General features: G+C 34.9%; 1 protein-coding gene across 2 annotated transcripts in view; it reads right to left on the reverse strand.

Annotated features, from left to right (window-relative positions):
* Nucleotides 1–17,231, reverse strand: part of LOC125645978 (cytoskeleton-associated protein 5-like) — a 54,007-nt gene extending 36,776 nt beyond the window's left edge. Inside the window, exons 1-14 of one of the 2 annotated variants that reach the window (XM_048872034.2) lie at nt 17,111–17,231; nt 16,654–16,733; nt 12,360–12,553; nt 11,762–11,888; nt 11,148–11,227; nt 10,543–10,714; nt 8,951–9,089; nt 8,596–8,684; nt 7,267–7,380; nt 2,851–2,955; nt 2,673–2,762; nt 2,187–2,351; nt 632–760; nt 382–519 (exon numbers count right to left, since the gene is read on the reverse strand). In XM_048872034.2, coding sequence (XP_048727991.2) covers nt 382–519; nt 632–760; nt 2,187–2,351; nt 2,673–2,762; nt 2,851–2,955; nt 7,267–7,380; nt 8,596–8,684; nt 8,951–9,089; nt 10,543–10,714; nt 11,148–11,227; nt 11,762–11,888; nt 12,360–12,553; nt 16,654–16,710 — 1,599 coding nt within the window. In that variant the 5' untranslated portion in view covers nt 16,711–16,733; nt 17,111–17,231. Of the gene's footprint in view, nt 1–381; nt 520–631; nt 761–2,186; nt 2,352–2,672; nt 2,763–2,850; nt 2,956–7,266; nt 7,381–8,595; nt 8,685–8,950; nt 9,090–10,542; nt 10,715–11,015; nt 11,035–11,147; nt 11,228–11,761; nt 11,889–12,359; nt 12,554–16,653; nt 16,734–17,110 lie in introns of those variants that run through there. The other variant, XM_056142423.1, reaches the window with a different exon arrangement.
* Between the last annotated feature and the right edge of the window lie 2,869 nt (nt 17,232–20,100).

The raw sequence follows: 20,100 nt of genomic DNA on the forward strand, positions 1-20,100 counted from the left end.
CAATTCTGATCAGATACTGTAGAATCCCAATATACGTCTTAAATTTTATTATCACGTAATTGAATGAGAATCACCACTCGTGAAATAAAATTACTCGCTTTTAATTTTATATTGCAAAAATACACGTAAAAACTCTCGATAAACAAATCACTTTTGAATTCCTGTTCCTGCGATTTGACATCCATGAGTCATTCCATACTCACGTTAAATAAAGAATCTACGGTATTGAAAACCTTTCATACTATTCTGTATTGTAATGAAATTTTTCTTATCTAGAAACAATATACTGCATATAATTAAAAACTTACAACTACATACATGTACAGCTAACAGAAAGACACTGTGTCTCATATTAAAGAAATCCACAAGAGAAACTGTTACCTTGGCAGCTGCTGTGGCAGCTGTGGCTGGTCTCTGAACTGGTTTGGGCTGATTGTCAGCTGGTTTGCTAGCTGCCTGTCCTGATCTTGGCTCTCCTTTCATGTTTAGTAACACAACAGAATCACAACATTCTTTAATCTTGAAATAAAACAATCAACATTCATGTAAATATTAGGAAAACTGAGGTGTACCACAAAACAACAACACTCAGATTTGCATCACTTTAATTTCTGCATCTTAAAAATCAGACCTTTTGCATTTTAATGCTATCCACATCCACCAGGAAGGGCATCATATGTTTCTCAGACACAACCTTCATTGCAGTGCCAATAGCTAGGAAGGACGCCTCTCTAACCTCCAGTGTTGTGTCCGATACAGTCTAAAAATAGAATGTCATTTAGCCGACACTTCAGGATAGACCCGATTCTAAACCTCACCTGTACATCAGTGACACCCTAAACAAGAATATAGTATAAATTCTCCCAGACTTTGCTATGGTAAGCTTGAAATGCATTGACATACACACCAAAAAATATGATTATTATATGAAAATTAATAACTCTTGAGTATTTAGCAGTTGAAACTTGATCTATTTTATGACAATTAACGAACAAGATACACAGCTTACATCAATAAACAAAAATTTCTTGAAAGAGAAAATGTCTTTACACTATTACCTATACAAACATGCATGTGTATAAATGAATAGTTACCTTCAATAGACTGGTACAGAACACCTTCAGTAGTTTCCTTCATTAGACTTGCACAGAACACCTTCAGTAGTTACCTTCATTAGACTTGTACAGAACACCTTCAGTAGTTTAGTTACCTTCATTAGACTTGTACAGAACACCTTCAGTAGTTACCTTCATTAGACTTGCACAGAACACCTTTAGTAGTTACCTTCAATAGACTGGTACAGAACACCTTCAGTAGTTACCTTCATTAGACTTGTACAGAGCACCTTCAGTAGTTTAGTTACCTTCATTAGACTTGCACAGAACACCTTCAGTAGTTTAGTTACCTTCATTAGACTTGTACAGAACACCTTCAGTAGTTACCTTCATTAGACTTGCACAGAACACCTTCAGTAGTTTAGTTACCTTCATTAGACTTGTACAGAACACCTTCAGTAGTTACCTTCATTAGACTTGTACAGAACACCTTCAGTAGTTTAGTTACCTTCATTAGACTTGTACAGAACACCTTCAGTAGTTACCTTCATTAGACTTGTACAGAACACCTTCAGTAGTTACCTTCATTAGACTTGTACAGAACACCTTCAGTAGTTACCTTCATTAGACTTGTACAGAGCACCTTCAGTAGTTTAGTTACCTTCATTAGACTTGCACAGAACACCTTCAGTAGTTTAGTTACCTTCATTAGACTTGTACAGAACACCTTCAGTAGTTACCTTCAATAGACTTGTACAGAACACCTTCAGTAGTTACCTTCATTAGACTTGTACAGAACACCTTCAGTAGTTACCTTCATTAGACTTGTACAGAACACCTTCAGTAGTTACCTTCATTAGACTTGTACAGAACACCTTCAGTAGTTTAGTTACCTTCATTAGACTTGTACAGAACACCTTCAGTAGTTATCTTCATTAGACTTGCACAGAACACCTTCAGTAGTTTCCTTCATTAGACTTGTACAGAACACCTTCAGCAGTTTTAGTTACCTTCATTAGACTTGTACAGAACACCTTCAGTAGTTACCTTCATTAGCCTTGCACAGAACACCTTCAGTAGTTTAGTTACCTTCATTAGACTTGCACAGAACACCTTCAGTAGTTTAGTTACCTTCATTAGACTTGTACAGAACACCTTCAGTAGTTTTTTGGGCAGTGTACTCATGGTACTTTTGGAAAAGCACCTGGCCAGAAAACTGGCTGTTTCAGCTTTCATGGAGGGATTCTTATTATCCAGAGCAGCCACTATGTCTTCTTGTACAGATTCCAATGTAATCTACAAATTTGGAATCCATTTTAATCAATTAAACTGGATGACTGAAAAGTATGCTGCTCTCTTCCTGAAGGTCTGTATGTGCAAACACATATTGTGCTATCTTAAAACATGTTTCACAATTCTCTGTATAAACTTGCACAGATACAATATGTATGATACTCTTGTCAAAGCCATAACTTTTTATTTAAAAAAAACAACAACAAAAAACCAAAAGTCTGGATGTTCAAACTTGTAAGAAAGGTTATTGATGAGACGTATCATATACACATTTGTATGTTTCGTAAAAAATGCTGAACATTGTGATGAATGTCTGTTTCTTACCCATGGATAGGCAGCATCTATACACTCCCGCAGGGGCACCACAACCATCTGTTTCTTCTCCTTGAATTTCTCCAGGATACATTGCACAGTCTACAAAAGAGTAACACAGATTCGTCCAGATCTACAAATAATTGTTTGCCATCAGCATTCTGTGCATCTCAAAATCAAGCCTACTTACACTGACGGCATACGGAGTGAACTTTTTGCGTAATCCTTTAGCGATTCCTGCCAAACATTTTCCACCCAGAGCCACCAACATGACGTTGGTATCCTTGGCGATGACCTAAAATCACAATTCTTTTTAAAAAACTGCACTACATGTTATTTTCTGGATATTTCTACATATCATTCAAAGAGATCTACATACTTCCTGCTTTCATGGTGTGGGTGCTATTGTACACTGTACACCTTTTTCCCCCCTCATAATTACTGATTTTCTTTCTTGTTTAATTCATTTCGATAATAATTTAGGTTAAAGTTTAATCTTCTTCTATACTTTAAACAGAAGGCTGATATGTCCAGCACAGATGTGAATACATCGTTCGAATGAACAGAAATACTAGTCGACCGGTTTCAACCTTCCGTCTGAGTGAACAGATAACAAGAGATGTTTGTAAAACACATATGCCCCCATGGTGCAAAATTGAAAAGGGTTATACACACACATCATTTAAATGATAGTAGTATCATCAATTCAAATATTGAGCAGACAATATCTTCCTATGTCAAGAGTGAATTGACCATGTGACCTAAAAATCAATAGGGGTCATCTACTCCTTATGCTGTACCAGTGTACCAAGTTTGGTGTCAATCAAGCAAATAATTCTTAAAATATAGGAGACAAAATATTACTATGTCCAGTTCAACTATTGACTTTTGACCTCAAAATCAATATGGGTCATCTTCTCCTGAAGATGTACCAATGTACTAAGTTTGATGTCTGTCAAGCAAAAGGGTTATCAAGATATTGAGTAAACAGTATATTATATGTCCAGTTTGACCCTTGACCTTCAACCATGTGACCTCAAAATCAATAGGAGTCATCTTCTCCTGAATATATACCAGTGTACTAAGTGTGATGTCTGTCAAGCAAAGGGTTCTCAAGATATTGAGTGGACAGTATATTCTAATGTCCAGGTTTACCCTTGACCTTTAAACATGTGACCTCAAAATCAATAGGGATCATCTTCTCCTGAAGATGTACCAGTGTACCAAGTTTGATGTCTGTCAAGCAAAGGGTTCTCAAGATATTGAATGGACAGTATATTCCTATGTCCAGTGTGACCCTTGACCTTGTGACCATAAAATCAATAGGGGTCATCTTCTCCTGAAGACATATCAGTGTACCAAGTTTGATGTCTGTCAAGAAAAGGGTTTTCAAGATACTGAGCAGACAGTATATTCCCATGTCTAGTTTGACCCTTGGCCTATCAGTGTACCAAGTTTGATATCTGTCAAGTAAAGGGTTCTCAAGATATTGAACGGACAGTATATTCCTATGTCCAGTTTGACCCTTGACCATGTGACCTCAAAATCAATAGGGGTCATCTTCTTCTGAAGATGTACTGGTGTACCAAATTTGATGTCTGTCAAGCAAAGGGTTCTATAGACACTGAATGGTCAGTATATTCCTATGCCCAGTTTGACCCTTGACCTCAAAATAAATAGGGGTCATCTACTCCTTAGGATGTACCAGTGTGCCAAGTTTGATGTCTTTCAAGCAAAGGGTTCTCAAGATATTGAGCAGACATTATATTCCGAAGTCCAGAGTAGATTGACCCTTGACCTTTTGACCTGAAAAACAATAGGGGTCCTCTTCTACTCATAACCAACCCACATATGAAATATCATTAACATCAAGTGAATGGTTCTCAAGATATTGAGCGGACAACATGTGGTCTACCGACCGACCAGTGCAAACCAATATGCCCCTCTTCTTTGAAGGGAGGCATAAATATCAATTAGTTTACCACTTTCAACCTTTAGATTCAGATTAGTACAGTACATGTACTTTCTTATTGAAGCACAAAAATACAGACACTAATCAGGATGTCACATTGTAACTTTAACTGTTGGACATTTGCAGAACTAGAACATAACAAGTCAGAAAGGGCCCTACAGTGCTCTACCACTGTACTACGTGTATCTGATCACAGTGATGTGCTCTATCACTGTACCGAGTGTATCTGATTGGGTAATTCAACTGACATGGTTGGTTTATTCACACTTAATTTTTTTCCAGACTTGAAGATTTAACATGCCATAGAAAGTACTGTTGCATGTGTCTGATTAATATCTTTTTTAAAAATCCAAGTCCCATAACTCTGTCACAACAAAACCAACAAATCTAAAAATCAAAAGGGGTCTTCCTCTTCCTAATCCAAGCAATACATTTAAATTCTATGAAAATATTCTCTAGTACTCTCAAGTTATTGCAAGTCATAGTAAATGCTATTATCTTATCAATACTGTAAAAGTGATTATTTACACTGGGGGTTAAGTACACGTTTTCCCCAATCCAACATTATGCGAGGGGAAAAAATACACCGTAACTGAATATAATATATATATCATATCAAATATTAAAACTATACGTGTGGGGAAATTTACATGCTTATAACATGATTAGTGTGAATTTACCCCATGCATAAATAACCACTTAATCATTACAGTATTCAAAAATTCCAAGTCCCATATCTCCATAAGAAGGCCGATAAAAATTCAAAAATCAAAAGGTGTCTTCCTCAGCTTGATTGAATCATTATAAAAATCTTCTCGAGGACACTTAAGTTATCGCGTGCCATAAAAAGTGCACACAGAAGATTCTCAGGAGGATACAGGGAATCCTCCCGAAAATGTCAATGGAGAAAAGGACGAACCCTCTCTAGTGCTGACGGACAGAATGATTAAAAGGTACACATCATATGGCAAGCCCTAAAAATAGTGGAAAAAATACTATGTACTTGATACACTAGTTGTATGTGTGGTTATTCTCACAGACCCTATTGAATACCTCTGGTATCCACTAGTTTCGAGTCTTCCACAAATCTTACCTCAGGAGGTTGATTTCCAGTTTTTACATTTGTTTAAATAAAAGATATGAACCTTATATAACTGAAATAGTTTTGAAGTTTTCTTTTAGACAGCTTAGATATAAGACTATTCCCTTCTCTGAGTTTAACACTGCTGAGATATAAGACTATTCCCTTCTATGAGTTTAACACTGCTGAGATATAAGACTATTCTCTTCTCTGAGTTTAATACTGCTGAGATATAAGAATATTCCCTTCTCTGAGTTTAACACTGCTGAGATATAAGACTATTCCCTTCTCTGAGTTTAACATTGCTGAGATATAAGACTATTCCCTTCTCTGAGTTTAACACTGCTGAGATATAAGACTATTCTCTTCTCTGAGTTTAACACTGCTGAGATATAAGACTATTCTCTTCTCTGAGTTTAACACTGCTGAGATATAAGACTATTCTCTTCTCTGAGTTTAACACTGCTGAGATATAAGACTATTCTCTTCTCTGAGTTTAACACTGCTGAGATATAAGACTATTCCCTTCTCTGAGTTTAACACTGCTGAGATATAAGACTATTCCCTTCTCTGAGTTTAACACTGCTGAGATATAAGACTATTCCCTTCTCTGAGTTTAACACTGCTGAGATATAAGACTATTCTCTTCTCTGAGTTTAACACTGCTGAGATATAAGACTATTCTCTTCTCTGAGTTTAACACTGCTGAGATATAAGACTATTCCCTTCTCTGAGTTTAACACTGCTGAGATATAAGACTATTCCCTTCTCTGAGTTTAACACTGCTGAGATATAAGACTATTCCCTTCTCTGAGTTTAACACTGCTGAGATATAAGACTATTCTCTTCTCTGAGTTTAACACTGCTGAGATATAAGACTCTTCTCTTCTCTGAGTTTAACACTGCTGAGATATAAGACTATTCTCTTCTCTGAGTTTAACACTGCTGAGATATAAGACTATTCTCTTCTCTGAGTTTAACACTGCTGAGATATAAGACTCTTCTCTTCTCTGAGTTTAACACTGCTGAGATATAAGACTATTCTCTTCTCTGAGTTTAACACTGCTGAGATATAAGACTATTCTCTTCTCTGAGTTTAACACTGCTGAGATATAAGACTATTCTCTTCTCTGAGTTTAACACTGCTGAGATATAAGACTATTCTCTTCTCTGAGTTTAACACTGCTGAGATATAAGACTATTCTCTTCTCTGAGTTTAACACTGCTGAGATATAAGACTATTCCCTTCTCTGAGTTTAACACTGCTGAGATATAAGACTATTCCCTTCTCTGAGTTTAACACTGCTGAGATATAAGACTATTCTCTTCTCTGAGTTTAACACTGCTGAGATATAAGACTATTCTCTTCTCTGAGTTTAACACTGCTGAGATATAAGACTATTCCCTTCTCTGAGTTTAACACTGCTGAGATATAAGACTATTCCCTTCTCTGAGTTTAACACTGCTGAGATATAAGACTATTCCCTTCTCTGAGTTTAACACTGCTGAGATACTACCTAAGTCAATACAAGTCACCATGACTATGACCTTACCTTATGTAGAGCTCTGACAAGCTGCCCATAATCTCCACCTTCCAGTTTTGGATTACTTGCTAGTTTATCTAGTGCCTCCAGGCTTTCCTTTCTTTCCTGCCACTTTTTAGCCTCCTGATGAAATTCATAATACTTTAAAGCATTTTTCTGGTCATTTGACAAAAGTCAAAAGTTCAAAGATTTTGACATACAGTCAAACTTGCCATAGCAGTCACCTGTTCCAGGCAGTCACTTTATTTCCTGCTGATGAAATTTCCTAGGTAACTATTTAATGGTCACAAACGTAAACAACAAACTGTCATTTTACCCTGCCTTTAGTCATTGGCCACTTTGACTGATCACATGACCCACATCCCAGGATTTTGTTATGCATTATGGTTTTTGAATGCACTGTTTCTAACATAAAAAATAATGGTGAAGCATGGAGAAATATTTTGAATGGTTGGATACACAAGTAAACTACTAAAGTACATGTAAATATATTATTAGTTGTTTTAACAAACTAAAAGCAAAAGCGATCATTTGAAATAGAATGGTGGAAAAGCCTTCAGTCTTACTGAACACTAGGAGATTTTTGCACAATGGAAATAACCACCAATGACTACTGAGAGCAATAGTAGCTCTAAATCTGAACATTTCATTTCGTTGTAAAAAAGTGCTATGACAGCTTTGTATAACTTTAACCATAATCATTAATGAAACTAAAACTAAGTTTAACATTTTATCAAAACAAAGAAATAAATTTTTGTAAGGGAAGGCAATGAAGTAATTTTGCTTCATTCAGGGCCCCTGGATAGGTTTTTCTAACACAAATATTATCAAAAAGTTTACAACCCCATTTTCTGTAATTGAAAAGGTAAATCACAATTTTCCAACAAAATTTCTCTGACACCAAAATGACTGCATTAAAATATTGCTTTAAAATCTACAACCATTCAAACAAAAATAACAAAAAATTTGGGAGCAGTGAATCAATTAACTATGTGATTTTTTTCCTCCATGAAATAAATTGAAATGTTCAAATTTTGATGTAATTTTGTCTTTCTCTAAATAAAAATGCTAAAATTTCATTTATATACATGTACATGTAGCATTTTATGCATGTAGTACTGCCAAACACAGACTCACCAAAAACCAGAATATTTTTTTCTTCAGAAAAAGTGAACCTCCATTAACAGGTCACCTGTCTATAAAGTTCACTCCCCTGGTTCCTAAAGGTGACTGTTATGTACAGGTTTGACTGTCAATCTATCTTTTATTACGAAACAATGTTTGGATTAAGCTTCCTTAAAAAATTCTTACAGAATCTTGTTGCAAAAAGAACCTTACGAGTTTGTCATAGAAATCTTTAGGTAACAAGGACAGAATATCCACAGCCGACAAGAGTTCATATGCATCCACCTCATCCTCAGCCTCTTCTGGAAACAAGTCAAATCAGTAAACGATTAGGTCTCGGATCACTTAACTCAGAAAAATATACAAGGCCATCCAGTAACCATGACAGCCACAAAATACAATAAAATATCAGTCCTAAAATAAGTACCAGCTCCGATGGAAATATACGCACTTCCACCTAATCATGCCTTCCCAATACCTATTCTGATTGAATCCGTATTCCTACATAAATCATTTTGGTCTCGTTTTACACATAATCAACACATCCCTGTAATGTACTCCCTCTTACCTTCGGCCACCTCCCCACTTCCTCCAGAGGCTACTTGTTCCTCCATTTTGGCCTTTAGATCTTGCTGTGAGCGCAGAAACCTTTGCTGCTGAGGCTTCTCATTTCCAATCTTCTCAAACTCGTCCTCCAGTTCTGATACCTACATGTATACAATAAAAAGTATAAATTTCCAATCTTCCCAAACTCGGCCTCTAGTTCTGATAACTATACAATAAAAAGTATAAATTTCCAATCTTCTCAAACTCGGCCTCCAGTTCTGATAACTATACAATAAAAAGTAAAAATTTCCAATCTTCTCAAAATCGGCCTCCAGTTCTGATAACTATACAACATCAAGTTTAAATTTCAAAACAACAAACTGAAAAGGACTGGTAAAATGTTGTTTATATGGAAGATTTAAACTGAAATGAAATCCAACTACAAGTGACTCAATTTTTCATGTAACTGATTTGATTTCAACATAGAACTTTATTTTGCATAAATAACAACTTCATGTATTTACAATCATTGTTCTTTTTTCATTCTAAAACAGTCCTACATGACAAATTATTCATCAACAAAGAAGTTTAAAATTGTACAATTATTAAAAATCTACCCCCAAAGCAAAGCTTGGGTGTCCAGTTAATACTGACCAATTAAACAATTAATCATCTACCACAATAAGAAGCACAGATTTTGTGTCACTCATGTAAACACCCAATCAACACAGCCACCCTAGCCCCAGACATTCACCATTATCCAGGTAAGGTCCAAGGGGATACAATCTTATACTTAATTGATGGCTTGTGTACATGCTATCACCACTTTGAAATATCCAAAGTGGAAAACAATGAAATATGTTTAAGGGGACCCAAATTTCACTTCTACAGATCAAGAGTAAATCTGCTGAATTACTTAGGAAAAAACATTAGGAACGTGATTTCACTTTTAGAGATCAAGAACTTTGAGAGACCAAAGCTCGAGCCATCGAGAATCACCTGCATGTAAGTTTTAAGGATGAAATGATAAATCGTGATGCAACTGAATCGAGACTCGGGGTTTTTCATTTGATAATCAGTTCATTCCAGCTCAATTTTCGATTTGATCAAACAAATATAACAGACATGTTCTTTCAGTATGGACTCTGATTGGTCAATGCGGGTTTGATCAACATACTTTTACAAAATGAATGTCGAACAGTTAGCAAATTATGGGGTATTAGTATTGTTGAATGCCCCCTTGACATAAAGAACACTCAGGCTTTCTTTAATCCTTTTTTGAAATAACAAATCTAGGCACCTATTATCTTTGTGTTAATGCAGATAGCAAGGAGCAAGTTAAAAACTTTAAAATATCGAAGTTTAGTGATAAATACATAAACTATGTAATGAATATTCGTTGTACACGTATGTTATGGAATCGAAAATAATCAAATCAAGACTATTGTATCGCAATTTGTATCGAATTGTGGAGGTGCTATACCGTTTCGTCCCAATTAAGTTTACCTTTTTTTGATTGATAATGAAACTTCTAATTTGATTCTCAATCGATAAAGGGGTGGCAATCATACAAGTTATCAGAGTATAGATACACAAGTCCTGAATACAATATACCTGTATGGGATTGAAGTTGGACATCTGTGGTTTGATGGCTTGCTTTATCCATCTGTAGATTTCTATAATCAATGATTTGGCTTCTTCTCTCACATTTTTATCTCGGTCCTCCAAAAGTTTGGGTAACTTTGGTACAAGAGGTTTAATGGGCATGATTTTATTTCCAAAGTTCCTGAAAAGTGAAGAATGTGCAAATATTTCAGAACATCTACAACAGGTGTACAAATTTTGAAATGTATAATTCATTGGATGACTTTGCTGTATAACTGGTTCCTTCAATAGATTTAGATTCCAAACCTGAGCACTATACGCATTGTCTGAATGGTGGTGGTGGTACAAACCTGAGCACTATACACATTGTCTGAATGGTGGTGGTGGTACAAACCTGAGCGCTATATGCATTGTCTGAATGGTGGTGGTGGTACAAACCTGAGCGCTATATGCATTGTCTGAATGGTGGTGGTGGTACAAACCTGAGCGCTATACGCATTGTCTGAATGATGGTGGTGGTACAAACCTGAGCGCTATACGCATTGTCTGAATGGTGGTGGTGGTACAAACCTGAGCGCTATACGCATTGTCTGAATGGTGGTGGTGTTACAAACCTGAGTGCTATACGCATTGTCTGAATGGTGGTAATCACAATCTTTGGTTGTTTATTGTCTAGCCCTGCCATTAAACATTCCTGTAAACACAACAACATAAGTAAAAGTCCTAACTCATTCCACGAGATGCAATAATATCAAAAGCTATGCCTATCAAGAGAGTGCACCAGAGCACTGATAAATAAAAGAATTTGTAACAATGATGAAAATTACCTTGTAACTTTTAACAATAGTAAATTAACAGCCTCCAAACCTTGTGTTAATCACTATATTAACACAACGTTTTGAGGCTGTTGATTGCAATAGGTATGTACAGAATTTTAATCTGACATGTCAATAGACTAGGACTTTTTCTGCATAATACAACATGATTAACCTCAAGGGTCACACACCATTTTCCTTCCAACTCTGTTATCTCAAGTCAATGTTTATAAATTCTTGATATTTCAAATTTCTCTTTCAATGTTGTAAAATAAGTACACACATATATATTTAATAATGTTGAATAGGATGCACTTGTTTTGCCTTTTAAGCCTCATTTTAACTTTATTGTATTTTTTCCACACCCCGAGTGTTCACCTATGCTATCATTAGTTATTTCTGATGTAACATACCTGTACTACGTCTTGTTTCTCTATTTCTATGTACAACATCAGTATCTCAATTCCCTTTTCTTTGGTTTTCTGTTTGCTGGCATTAAAACACTTGGTGATCACTCCCTGGACAACATCTTGGCACACCCTGTACACAAATAGAACAGTCATACCCTGTACACAAATAGAACAGTCACACCCTGTACATAAATAGAACAGTCACACCCTGTACACAAATATAACAGTCACACCCTGTACACAAATACATGCATAACAGTACAACCATCTATCATATAAAAGTTTACCCCTGTATACAAATACAACAAAATTCATTAAATTTTACAATGAACTCATGACGAATTACAGTATAAATACAACCATATAATGTGATCAACTGACTGATCAGGAAATTACTGTTAGTCAAGACTTTAAAATCTGTAAGACACAAATGTATGTTGACCGATTGATCATAAACATTTATCCAAGCTGTTAGTTATCAGAAAACAATGTTATTATGCAGCATAGTAGTAGGAAGATGGGGTGTAGTTGTATATTAATTATATATCTTGTAAATTGCAAATATCAAGACGAACCATTACAGGACTAAATGCAAGCCTACCTTCCAGCTACACTGGCATTTTCTATAAATGCCATAACTGCATCCAGTGCCTTATCTTGAGCAAAGGCATTGGTATCTGTTACAAATTTCTTCAATAAGCCGGCATATTTGGTAAACTCTGGTGATTTTTCATCAGTGATAGAACTGAAAAGTTTACTGGCTTCCTCATACCCAGCCATTCGAGCTTTCCACACCTGCAATTAAACCATTGAACAATATTACCAAAAATATATAACTATTGATCACATGATACATAGGAAAGGTGTAAATATCACCTGTGATGTCTAGGAGTGAAACGATACAGTACCTTCTCGATTCGATTTTCGATACTTTAGTCTCGATTCAATGATTTTTGATTTGATACCATAGCATGTACCAAATTCTTTGTAATGCTAAGATTTTGTATGTTTAATGGTATTTATTGCTCTCTGCAAATAAATTCTACATAATGTAAAAACGTTTAACATAAAGCAACACTCTTATCACTTGTCTTAAAGCTGAAATGTTGCCATACCCAGGATTTATACGTTGGGGGTACATTTTTCAACTCAACTGCGTCCATTTTGATACAGCAAAGTTTACTTGTACGTTGATTGGACAATTTTCAATTCTGTTGGCCAATCTGAAACCATGTTATCAAAAACAATGTGTGCAATGATTCTAGAACCGTACCAAATCGAAACAGACCCGGAATAAATCTAACATCGAATCGAGACCAATACATCGCAATTCAGCTGCATTGCGATGTATCATTTCACCCCTAGTGATGTCCATTTTTTTTCTCGACTATGTTAGTTTAACCTCTCATTTAATAGAAAAAGTACCATGTTTTCGCATTTTAAATGTCCATTAATTGTTTTGTGTTTGTGAAAATAGTGCACCAAAACATTTCTGTTGTGATTAATCAATGTTAAAACTTAATAGGTGTTATAAATTATGCTCCGGCTCAAGATCTAACAGGGTTGGAAAATAACTTGAAAACTTTGGTAGACATGTGGGCTACCAAACCTTGCATTATAGGGGCTCACATCAAAAATTTAGTCGCCCACTGACTAGAACACTTTTATTTGAAAAGTATTTTCATGTTTTGTTATGCTCTTTGGTTTATACGACATGCAACCAGTAACAATTGGGACTCTGTGACATTTGATGGCATTACAGAAAAAAGATTCACGATAAATACGATAAGATAAAAAGATAACAGAAGTTTGAAATCATGGAAGACCAACCGACCACAACATGACATCCCATGCCCCATGCATGCAACAAGCATGTTTCCCAGCCTTATTCCCGAAGAACCTCATCAAGTATTAACTCACAATACAAATAAGTCACATCCGCTTCCGCGTTTTCTAGCCACAGTCGGTTGGTCTTCCATGATTCCAACAACATTCGTTGCCTGTTTGTCTTATCATAATCACCCTGATACTCAGTTCTGTCTGTATTTTTTGTTTCTTGGGTTCACTGATCCTATATAAATTCATAAATCATCACATTGTCGGTAATTCAATATCACTTAGACGCCTTGCAGTGATTCTAAAAGTTAATTATGAGGCGCTTTGCAGATCACAAACAAAGGAAAAAAAAACTGAAATGATCTGACAAAATTGAAAAGCAGATATTTATTTCGTAAATTTTCAAATAGCAATGTGGGCAACTTGAACCATAATCTTAATTCGCCCACTTGGAAATTTAGTCGCAAATGGCGAGTGGGTGACTGTTAATACGGAACTTTCGAGATACGGATCCATTCTGACTTTTATCATGCGTTGAACGTAATTTGTAGCGCATGTCACTTCCAGATTACAATACCAACTAAGTAAACAAACATGAAATACTTCAACTGCCCTCAAATTCCCAAATTAAAATGCGATCTTTGAAAAAAAGGAATCACTATAACCATATAGGAAAATGCATTTGATTAAATTATGTGAGTTGGCGAGGGAAATAAATTTAGGGAATATTTTGAAGACATCGGTAAAACTTAACACCTTGCATCCACTGATATGCGTCTAAATGCACCTTTTCCCATCAATCTAATTTACACTAAGGTACTTAGCACCAATAGTGACTTGGGTCATCACCGTAGAACAGCGCATAGCTCTTTACGGACCATCTGCTAGCGAAACACCATTTGTATCTATGTCAACTCTGCCCTACAATTGGTTATAATCATGTGACAGCGGTGTATAAACGTCAAGTCTAAACGGTCGTTCCGGCACATCCCGAAAGTTCCGTATTTCAAACCCTGTCTAAATGTAGTAAAATAATACATTGCCAATAATTTCTATCCTCCATTTTCAATTTTCCATATTAAACAAATAAAATGTGATGTTATATATAGATAAAATTGTGCTGTTAACTTTCAGAATCTGTGGACCTTATAGATTAACCAATTTGTGTGATACAATAAATTCATTACCAGAAACAGAAAATCTTAGTGACTGTGACCACTTTTAAATGTGCTGAATGTTGTTGTTTCATCTAATGCAAGGTTACATAAATGCTGCCACAAATAAAAAATATGGTATTGCAGGACATGTATCCTAGACTTGTTTTAGAGTCACCAGTTAATATGTACATCTGCTACATCATACTTCTGGATATATTACGACAACTAAAAAGGATGTCATGTGATTTAGATGAAAGACATAAATAGAACTACGTGCTTTTATCTCGGTACATAGAATCACCGAAATTACTGAAATTACCAAAGAAATGACTGAAATTACCAATAAAGGAGCCGAAATTACCTCAATGTATGTTCAACTAGATGCCATCTAGTCACACATCAAATTTCATGACAATTGATAACGATTTAAAGGAGTTGTGGCCATTAAACCGATTAATGTAAGCGTAAATTTTATACGAGTTATTTCCCTTTACATACCTTGCGTACACAAACATGAAACAATTTATTTCACGCGCGGTCATTTGAATGCAATGCACTGATATTGTGTTGAATTTGGAATACATTGCCTACTTTATAAGTTTTAAATATCAAGAAATATATATCGTCGATTTTTCCTAAGATCTGCACTTTGCATATCAGATATTGATATACACTTGCCTTATGTTTTATATATCAGAGTTCTTGAAAAGTGTCGGTAATGTCGGATTATCCGATAAAAGTAGTAAATGTCCGACACAAGTTACTTAATTGTCGGTCCTGATGTCCGATATAAGATCGGGATTGAAGTCCATTTTTACCGGAGAAAATGGCGGCCATGTGGCTCAATTTTTCAAACCGATGCTAAATCCGGTAACAAATTGAAACGTAAACGTGAGGAATCAGTTGTGAGGAACTACAAGGAGAAGAGAAATGTATTGTATCTCCCTCTGGCAATCTGGGAGACAATGGCTTTTGTTAGCAGCGGTTTTACCTACTGCCAAGTGACACAATCTGCTCAAAGTCGAAACTGACAAAATACCAAGTACACCCGGGCAAAAATGAGAGAAAGAGTATAGTTACAACGATTGCAGAGGAAGATGAGAAAGAAGTTGAGAGGAATATACAGGATAAAAAGAGAAATGGAGGATGAGAGAAGTGGAGGGTGAGAGAGAAATAGAGCAAGAAAGTGAAAGTGAGGAAGATTCATTCAAAGCGTAAGGAAGGGTATGAAAAGATAACTTATGAACTTATAGCTGAGATGGAGATTGAATACAATTACACATGTAGTTGATTATAAATAAAATTTATAAAAACCTCAAAAGCGATGCATTTCTTTCTGGACTGACAAAATTTTGTTTGGGCTGACACTCTTTCTAACGGTGTCAGACCAAATGTCTGACACTCGAAAAGAAATTTCAAGAACTCTGATATATCGTATTGATTTATACAATAAAGTGTGACAAATAAAATGAAATATTTGTCCTGATTTATGTATATATATTGCCATTTGGAACTTACTGGCTATTTATAGTGCGCTTTACTGTGTACGAGAGTTCAGTAATGGATTCACACTTCACAATAATTGGTTTTATGGAAACAATTCCTTCAAATCGTTACCAATCTTCATGAAATTTGATGTGTGACTAGATGGTATATAGATGAACATATACTGAGGTAATTTCAGTCCCTTTATTGATAATTTCGGTAATTTTTTGGTAATTTCGGTGATTCTATGCACCCCTTTTATCTTCCAAATGTGAACAAAGTTTACTTTTCCAACTGGATGTAATTCCTACTAGACTCGTAGAGAGTTCTAGAACTTATCAGAAAATTTTAATTGCTTTGAAGGATAGAAATTGTTAGGAATTTTGCTACCTTGTATAAAAATATCAAGTACAATACCTTGTGCTGGACTTTTTCCTCTGTAGGAAGTTTCATCCATTCACTGTCATCGCCCATTTTGGATTGTTGATGATCTCTCCCTGTGTAAAAGTTAGATTGCTATTCTGAGTTTCAAAATCTAAGTATAAACTTAAAAATAAATTTTATTGCAATGTAAATCATATCCTCACAAGCCAATTACCGAGGAAATTCGAAATAATACACTGTATTCAATATTATACACTGTAATAATGAAGTCATCGGTATATTCATATACGTATTAGAACTAAACAGTATCAATATTTTTGATCCGAGATGATGATAACATAAAATGAATACACTGATTCATTACGACAGGATAATAACAGACAGTGCAGTGACATGTTTTTGAATTTCGTTTGCCGCTTGAATTAATAAATGATCAACTAGTGCGGTGTAGCGTTTGGTATCAACCCATTAAATAAATATGAAATATTACCTTTATGCAATTGGTTATCTGGAGAAGTCAAACTTTCTACTCTTGATATTATACAGTTCAAGTTTTGAAAACTACATTTTCCATTACTGGATTGGACGAAAATGACACATGATAAGCGCCACCTATCGGGAAAATGGCACAATCGTAGAGTTACTCGCCCCTAAATGTCATGGTCGACCAGTTTGGCCTAGTATCACTATGTTTGATCCTCCTTTTTTGCGTTGGAATCAAAATACTATATACGTATTCAAAGCACTATATTGTAACAGGAAGGAAGAAAATGCAACGGACCAGACCGGAATTTTAGTTTTGAATGGGTCGTGTGGAAAGAGTGCTGAATACTGAATATAAAATCAACATCGTAAATATATATATCTCTGTACAGTCTGATTAAAACCAGCCCCCCCCCCCCCCTTTCTCCTATCGTGACGATAGGAGAAGGGGAGCTGGTTTTAATCAGACTGTATCTCTGTACATAGCTACTTTGGGATTACTAGCCATCTCCTAAAGGGGCATTAGCTGTGAAAACGATGGCAACCATTTTTTTTCTTTTCTTCTTGAAAATCTTTCAATGGCAAAGAAATATATATTGATATATATTGATGACTAATAAAACATTTATTTTGTACAAAAACAAGAGACATCTAATAAAACTACGTTAGATAAGGCTCCGCTTTTAGTGTAAAGAAATATGAATGGATGAATCATCAATATTATTGCAATTATTGCAAGACAACAATTATTTAATCATCAAATTTACATATTCATGCGTTTACTTTGAGGTTAAAAGGTATTTGAAATAATTAAATACTGGTGTTATTACTGAATCTAGCAATTTTCATTGATTTAGATTTTTGGTGACAAAATTACACAGCTAATTAATGTCCCTTTAAATAAATTACTTAAAGCAATAACTCAAATTTACCTAGCAATCAACTTCTTTACAAGCAATAATGCATTTTGATATTTTGAAAAATAATTTATCTTTTTTCAACACCCATCTTATTTCTCTCGTAGCAATAATGATATTTTCTTGGTATCACTGTGCGCATTAAATTAGCAACTATTCATTCACTTGTTGATCTGTATTAAATTATTCAATTTATGATATAATTTAGTTAAAAATTCAATGATTATATTATTTGACATTGTTGATTGATAAAGATATTTTTATATCAATTTATAATATGTTTTTATTTGAAAAAAGTAGTTATTTTCAATACGATCGCCAACTGATTTAATATAATTCATGATTTAAAGATATTTATTGAAATTCGTGATGTCAGCATTCATTTATCTATTTATTTCTCAATTTATGAGAGCAGTTAAACTTGTTAGTACGGAATTAGTAATTCTCTGTTATAAAGAAGAATTTTCAAATCCCATGAAAATTTTTTACACTATCAAATTTTCAATATGGATATAAATAATTTATATTATAAGGAACAACATTTTGGGGCTCAGGTGACTACCTAATCATTTATCGGTAATAACTCTTAAAGTGATGACTTAACAACAATGGTGATTGAATGAAAAATTTGTTTGATTTCTTAGTAAAAAAAAAAAAATTGACTAAACATGATTTGTTGCACACCTTTACATATATTGGTATCTCACAAGTGGTCATCTCAAAAGCTACAGAATATAGAAACTAACTATTCAGAACGACTTATGAGGGTGATCGGTGGAGAAATAAAAAATATTGGTTCTGTATAAAATAATTTCATTCGAGGGGGTGTGTGTGTTATGTGCATAAGATCTATACAAGCATGCTTCAGGTGCCTGTGATTGAACTGCGTTATAAGGTTCTCAACAAGGGCGATTTAGATGAAGAGGTGTTGAGCTTTTGACTTGATATTGAAATGGAGCCGAATCGCATTCCACCATTCCTACGTCACAACCAGTGTTCAACGTCTCCTCAACACAATGCAGCATATATCCAGTCACCGCTTGCTCTCTTCCTTTTTTTCTAATTCAGCTTTTAATTTGGTGTATAATCCATTTAATTCTGCACAGTAACTACGTGTACCTGACCTGGACACACAGCCAGTTTCGTTGTTTTCATTGTTACCAGAATTTATTTCTGCGCGCCATTTCAAAAACGTTAATTCAAGTTTTTTGATGAGAGAAGCTATTTCTTTTCTATTTTAAAAACATGATTAAATGATAAGAAATAAGATTTATAATTCTTGTTTCGATGCATGTATCAAACGAAAAATTGGACGGAAAACCTTTTCATCAATACGCGTATTTCCGTCCAATTTTTAGTTTGATACATGCATCAAAACAAGAGATATAAGCTTCATTTCTTAAATAAATAAGTTTTATTTACTGTATATGATATCAATAACATCTCTAATGCACTTAATTATTCAAATTTTGGTGTGGGTTTTCTTTTTTTTTTTTTTTTTTTTTTTTTTTATATTAATTCATTTAAATTAAAGATATCGTTTATGCAACTCATGCGTGCAACAATTCAAAAATGCATTTAAAAAAATCTTTTCTCTGTTAAATATTATTCATTTATATCTTATGATTTCAATAGCTTATCGTAAAAAAAAATAAGCCAATGAAATGAATGTCGCCCTGGGCCGGGTTTCACAAAACTATTAGCGTGCCTTAGCATTTCTTCAGGGCCGTAAGTAGGGTTCTAAATCAGGGGAGGCAGGGGATTGGGGGCCGCCGATTGACTTTACGACTGAAAATGACACTTTTTAAATCCCAATTTATCATGTTTGTGTTTCATTTGTACTATGTAAAGAATCGTAATATGGTGTCAAAGACAAAGGTGCTTGTCTTCATTTTAAACATATATCCTATAATATAACATTTATATAATTTTATTTTCTTTTTTGCCAAAAAATCAGACGAGGCAGTTGCCTCGTCTGCCTCATCGGCAGTTACGGCCCTGTTCTTAGTCCTTCGGATGTGTCGGCAAGAACTCTTATCCTTACATATCTCCTTTAGTTTGTGTTGTATAAATGGTTACA

This window comes from Ostrea edulis, chromosome 6 (assembly GCF_947568905.1).
Source record: "Ostrea edulis chromosome 6, xbOstEdul1.1, whole genome shotgun sequence".
In the NCBI taxonomy this organism is placed as follows: domain Eukaryota; kingdom Metazoa; phylum Mollusca; class Bivalvia; order Ostreida; family Ostreidae; genus Ostrea; species Ostrea edulis.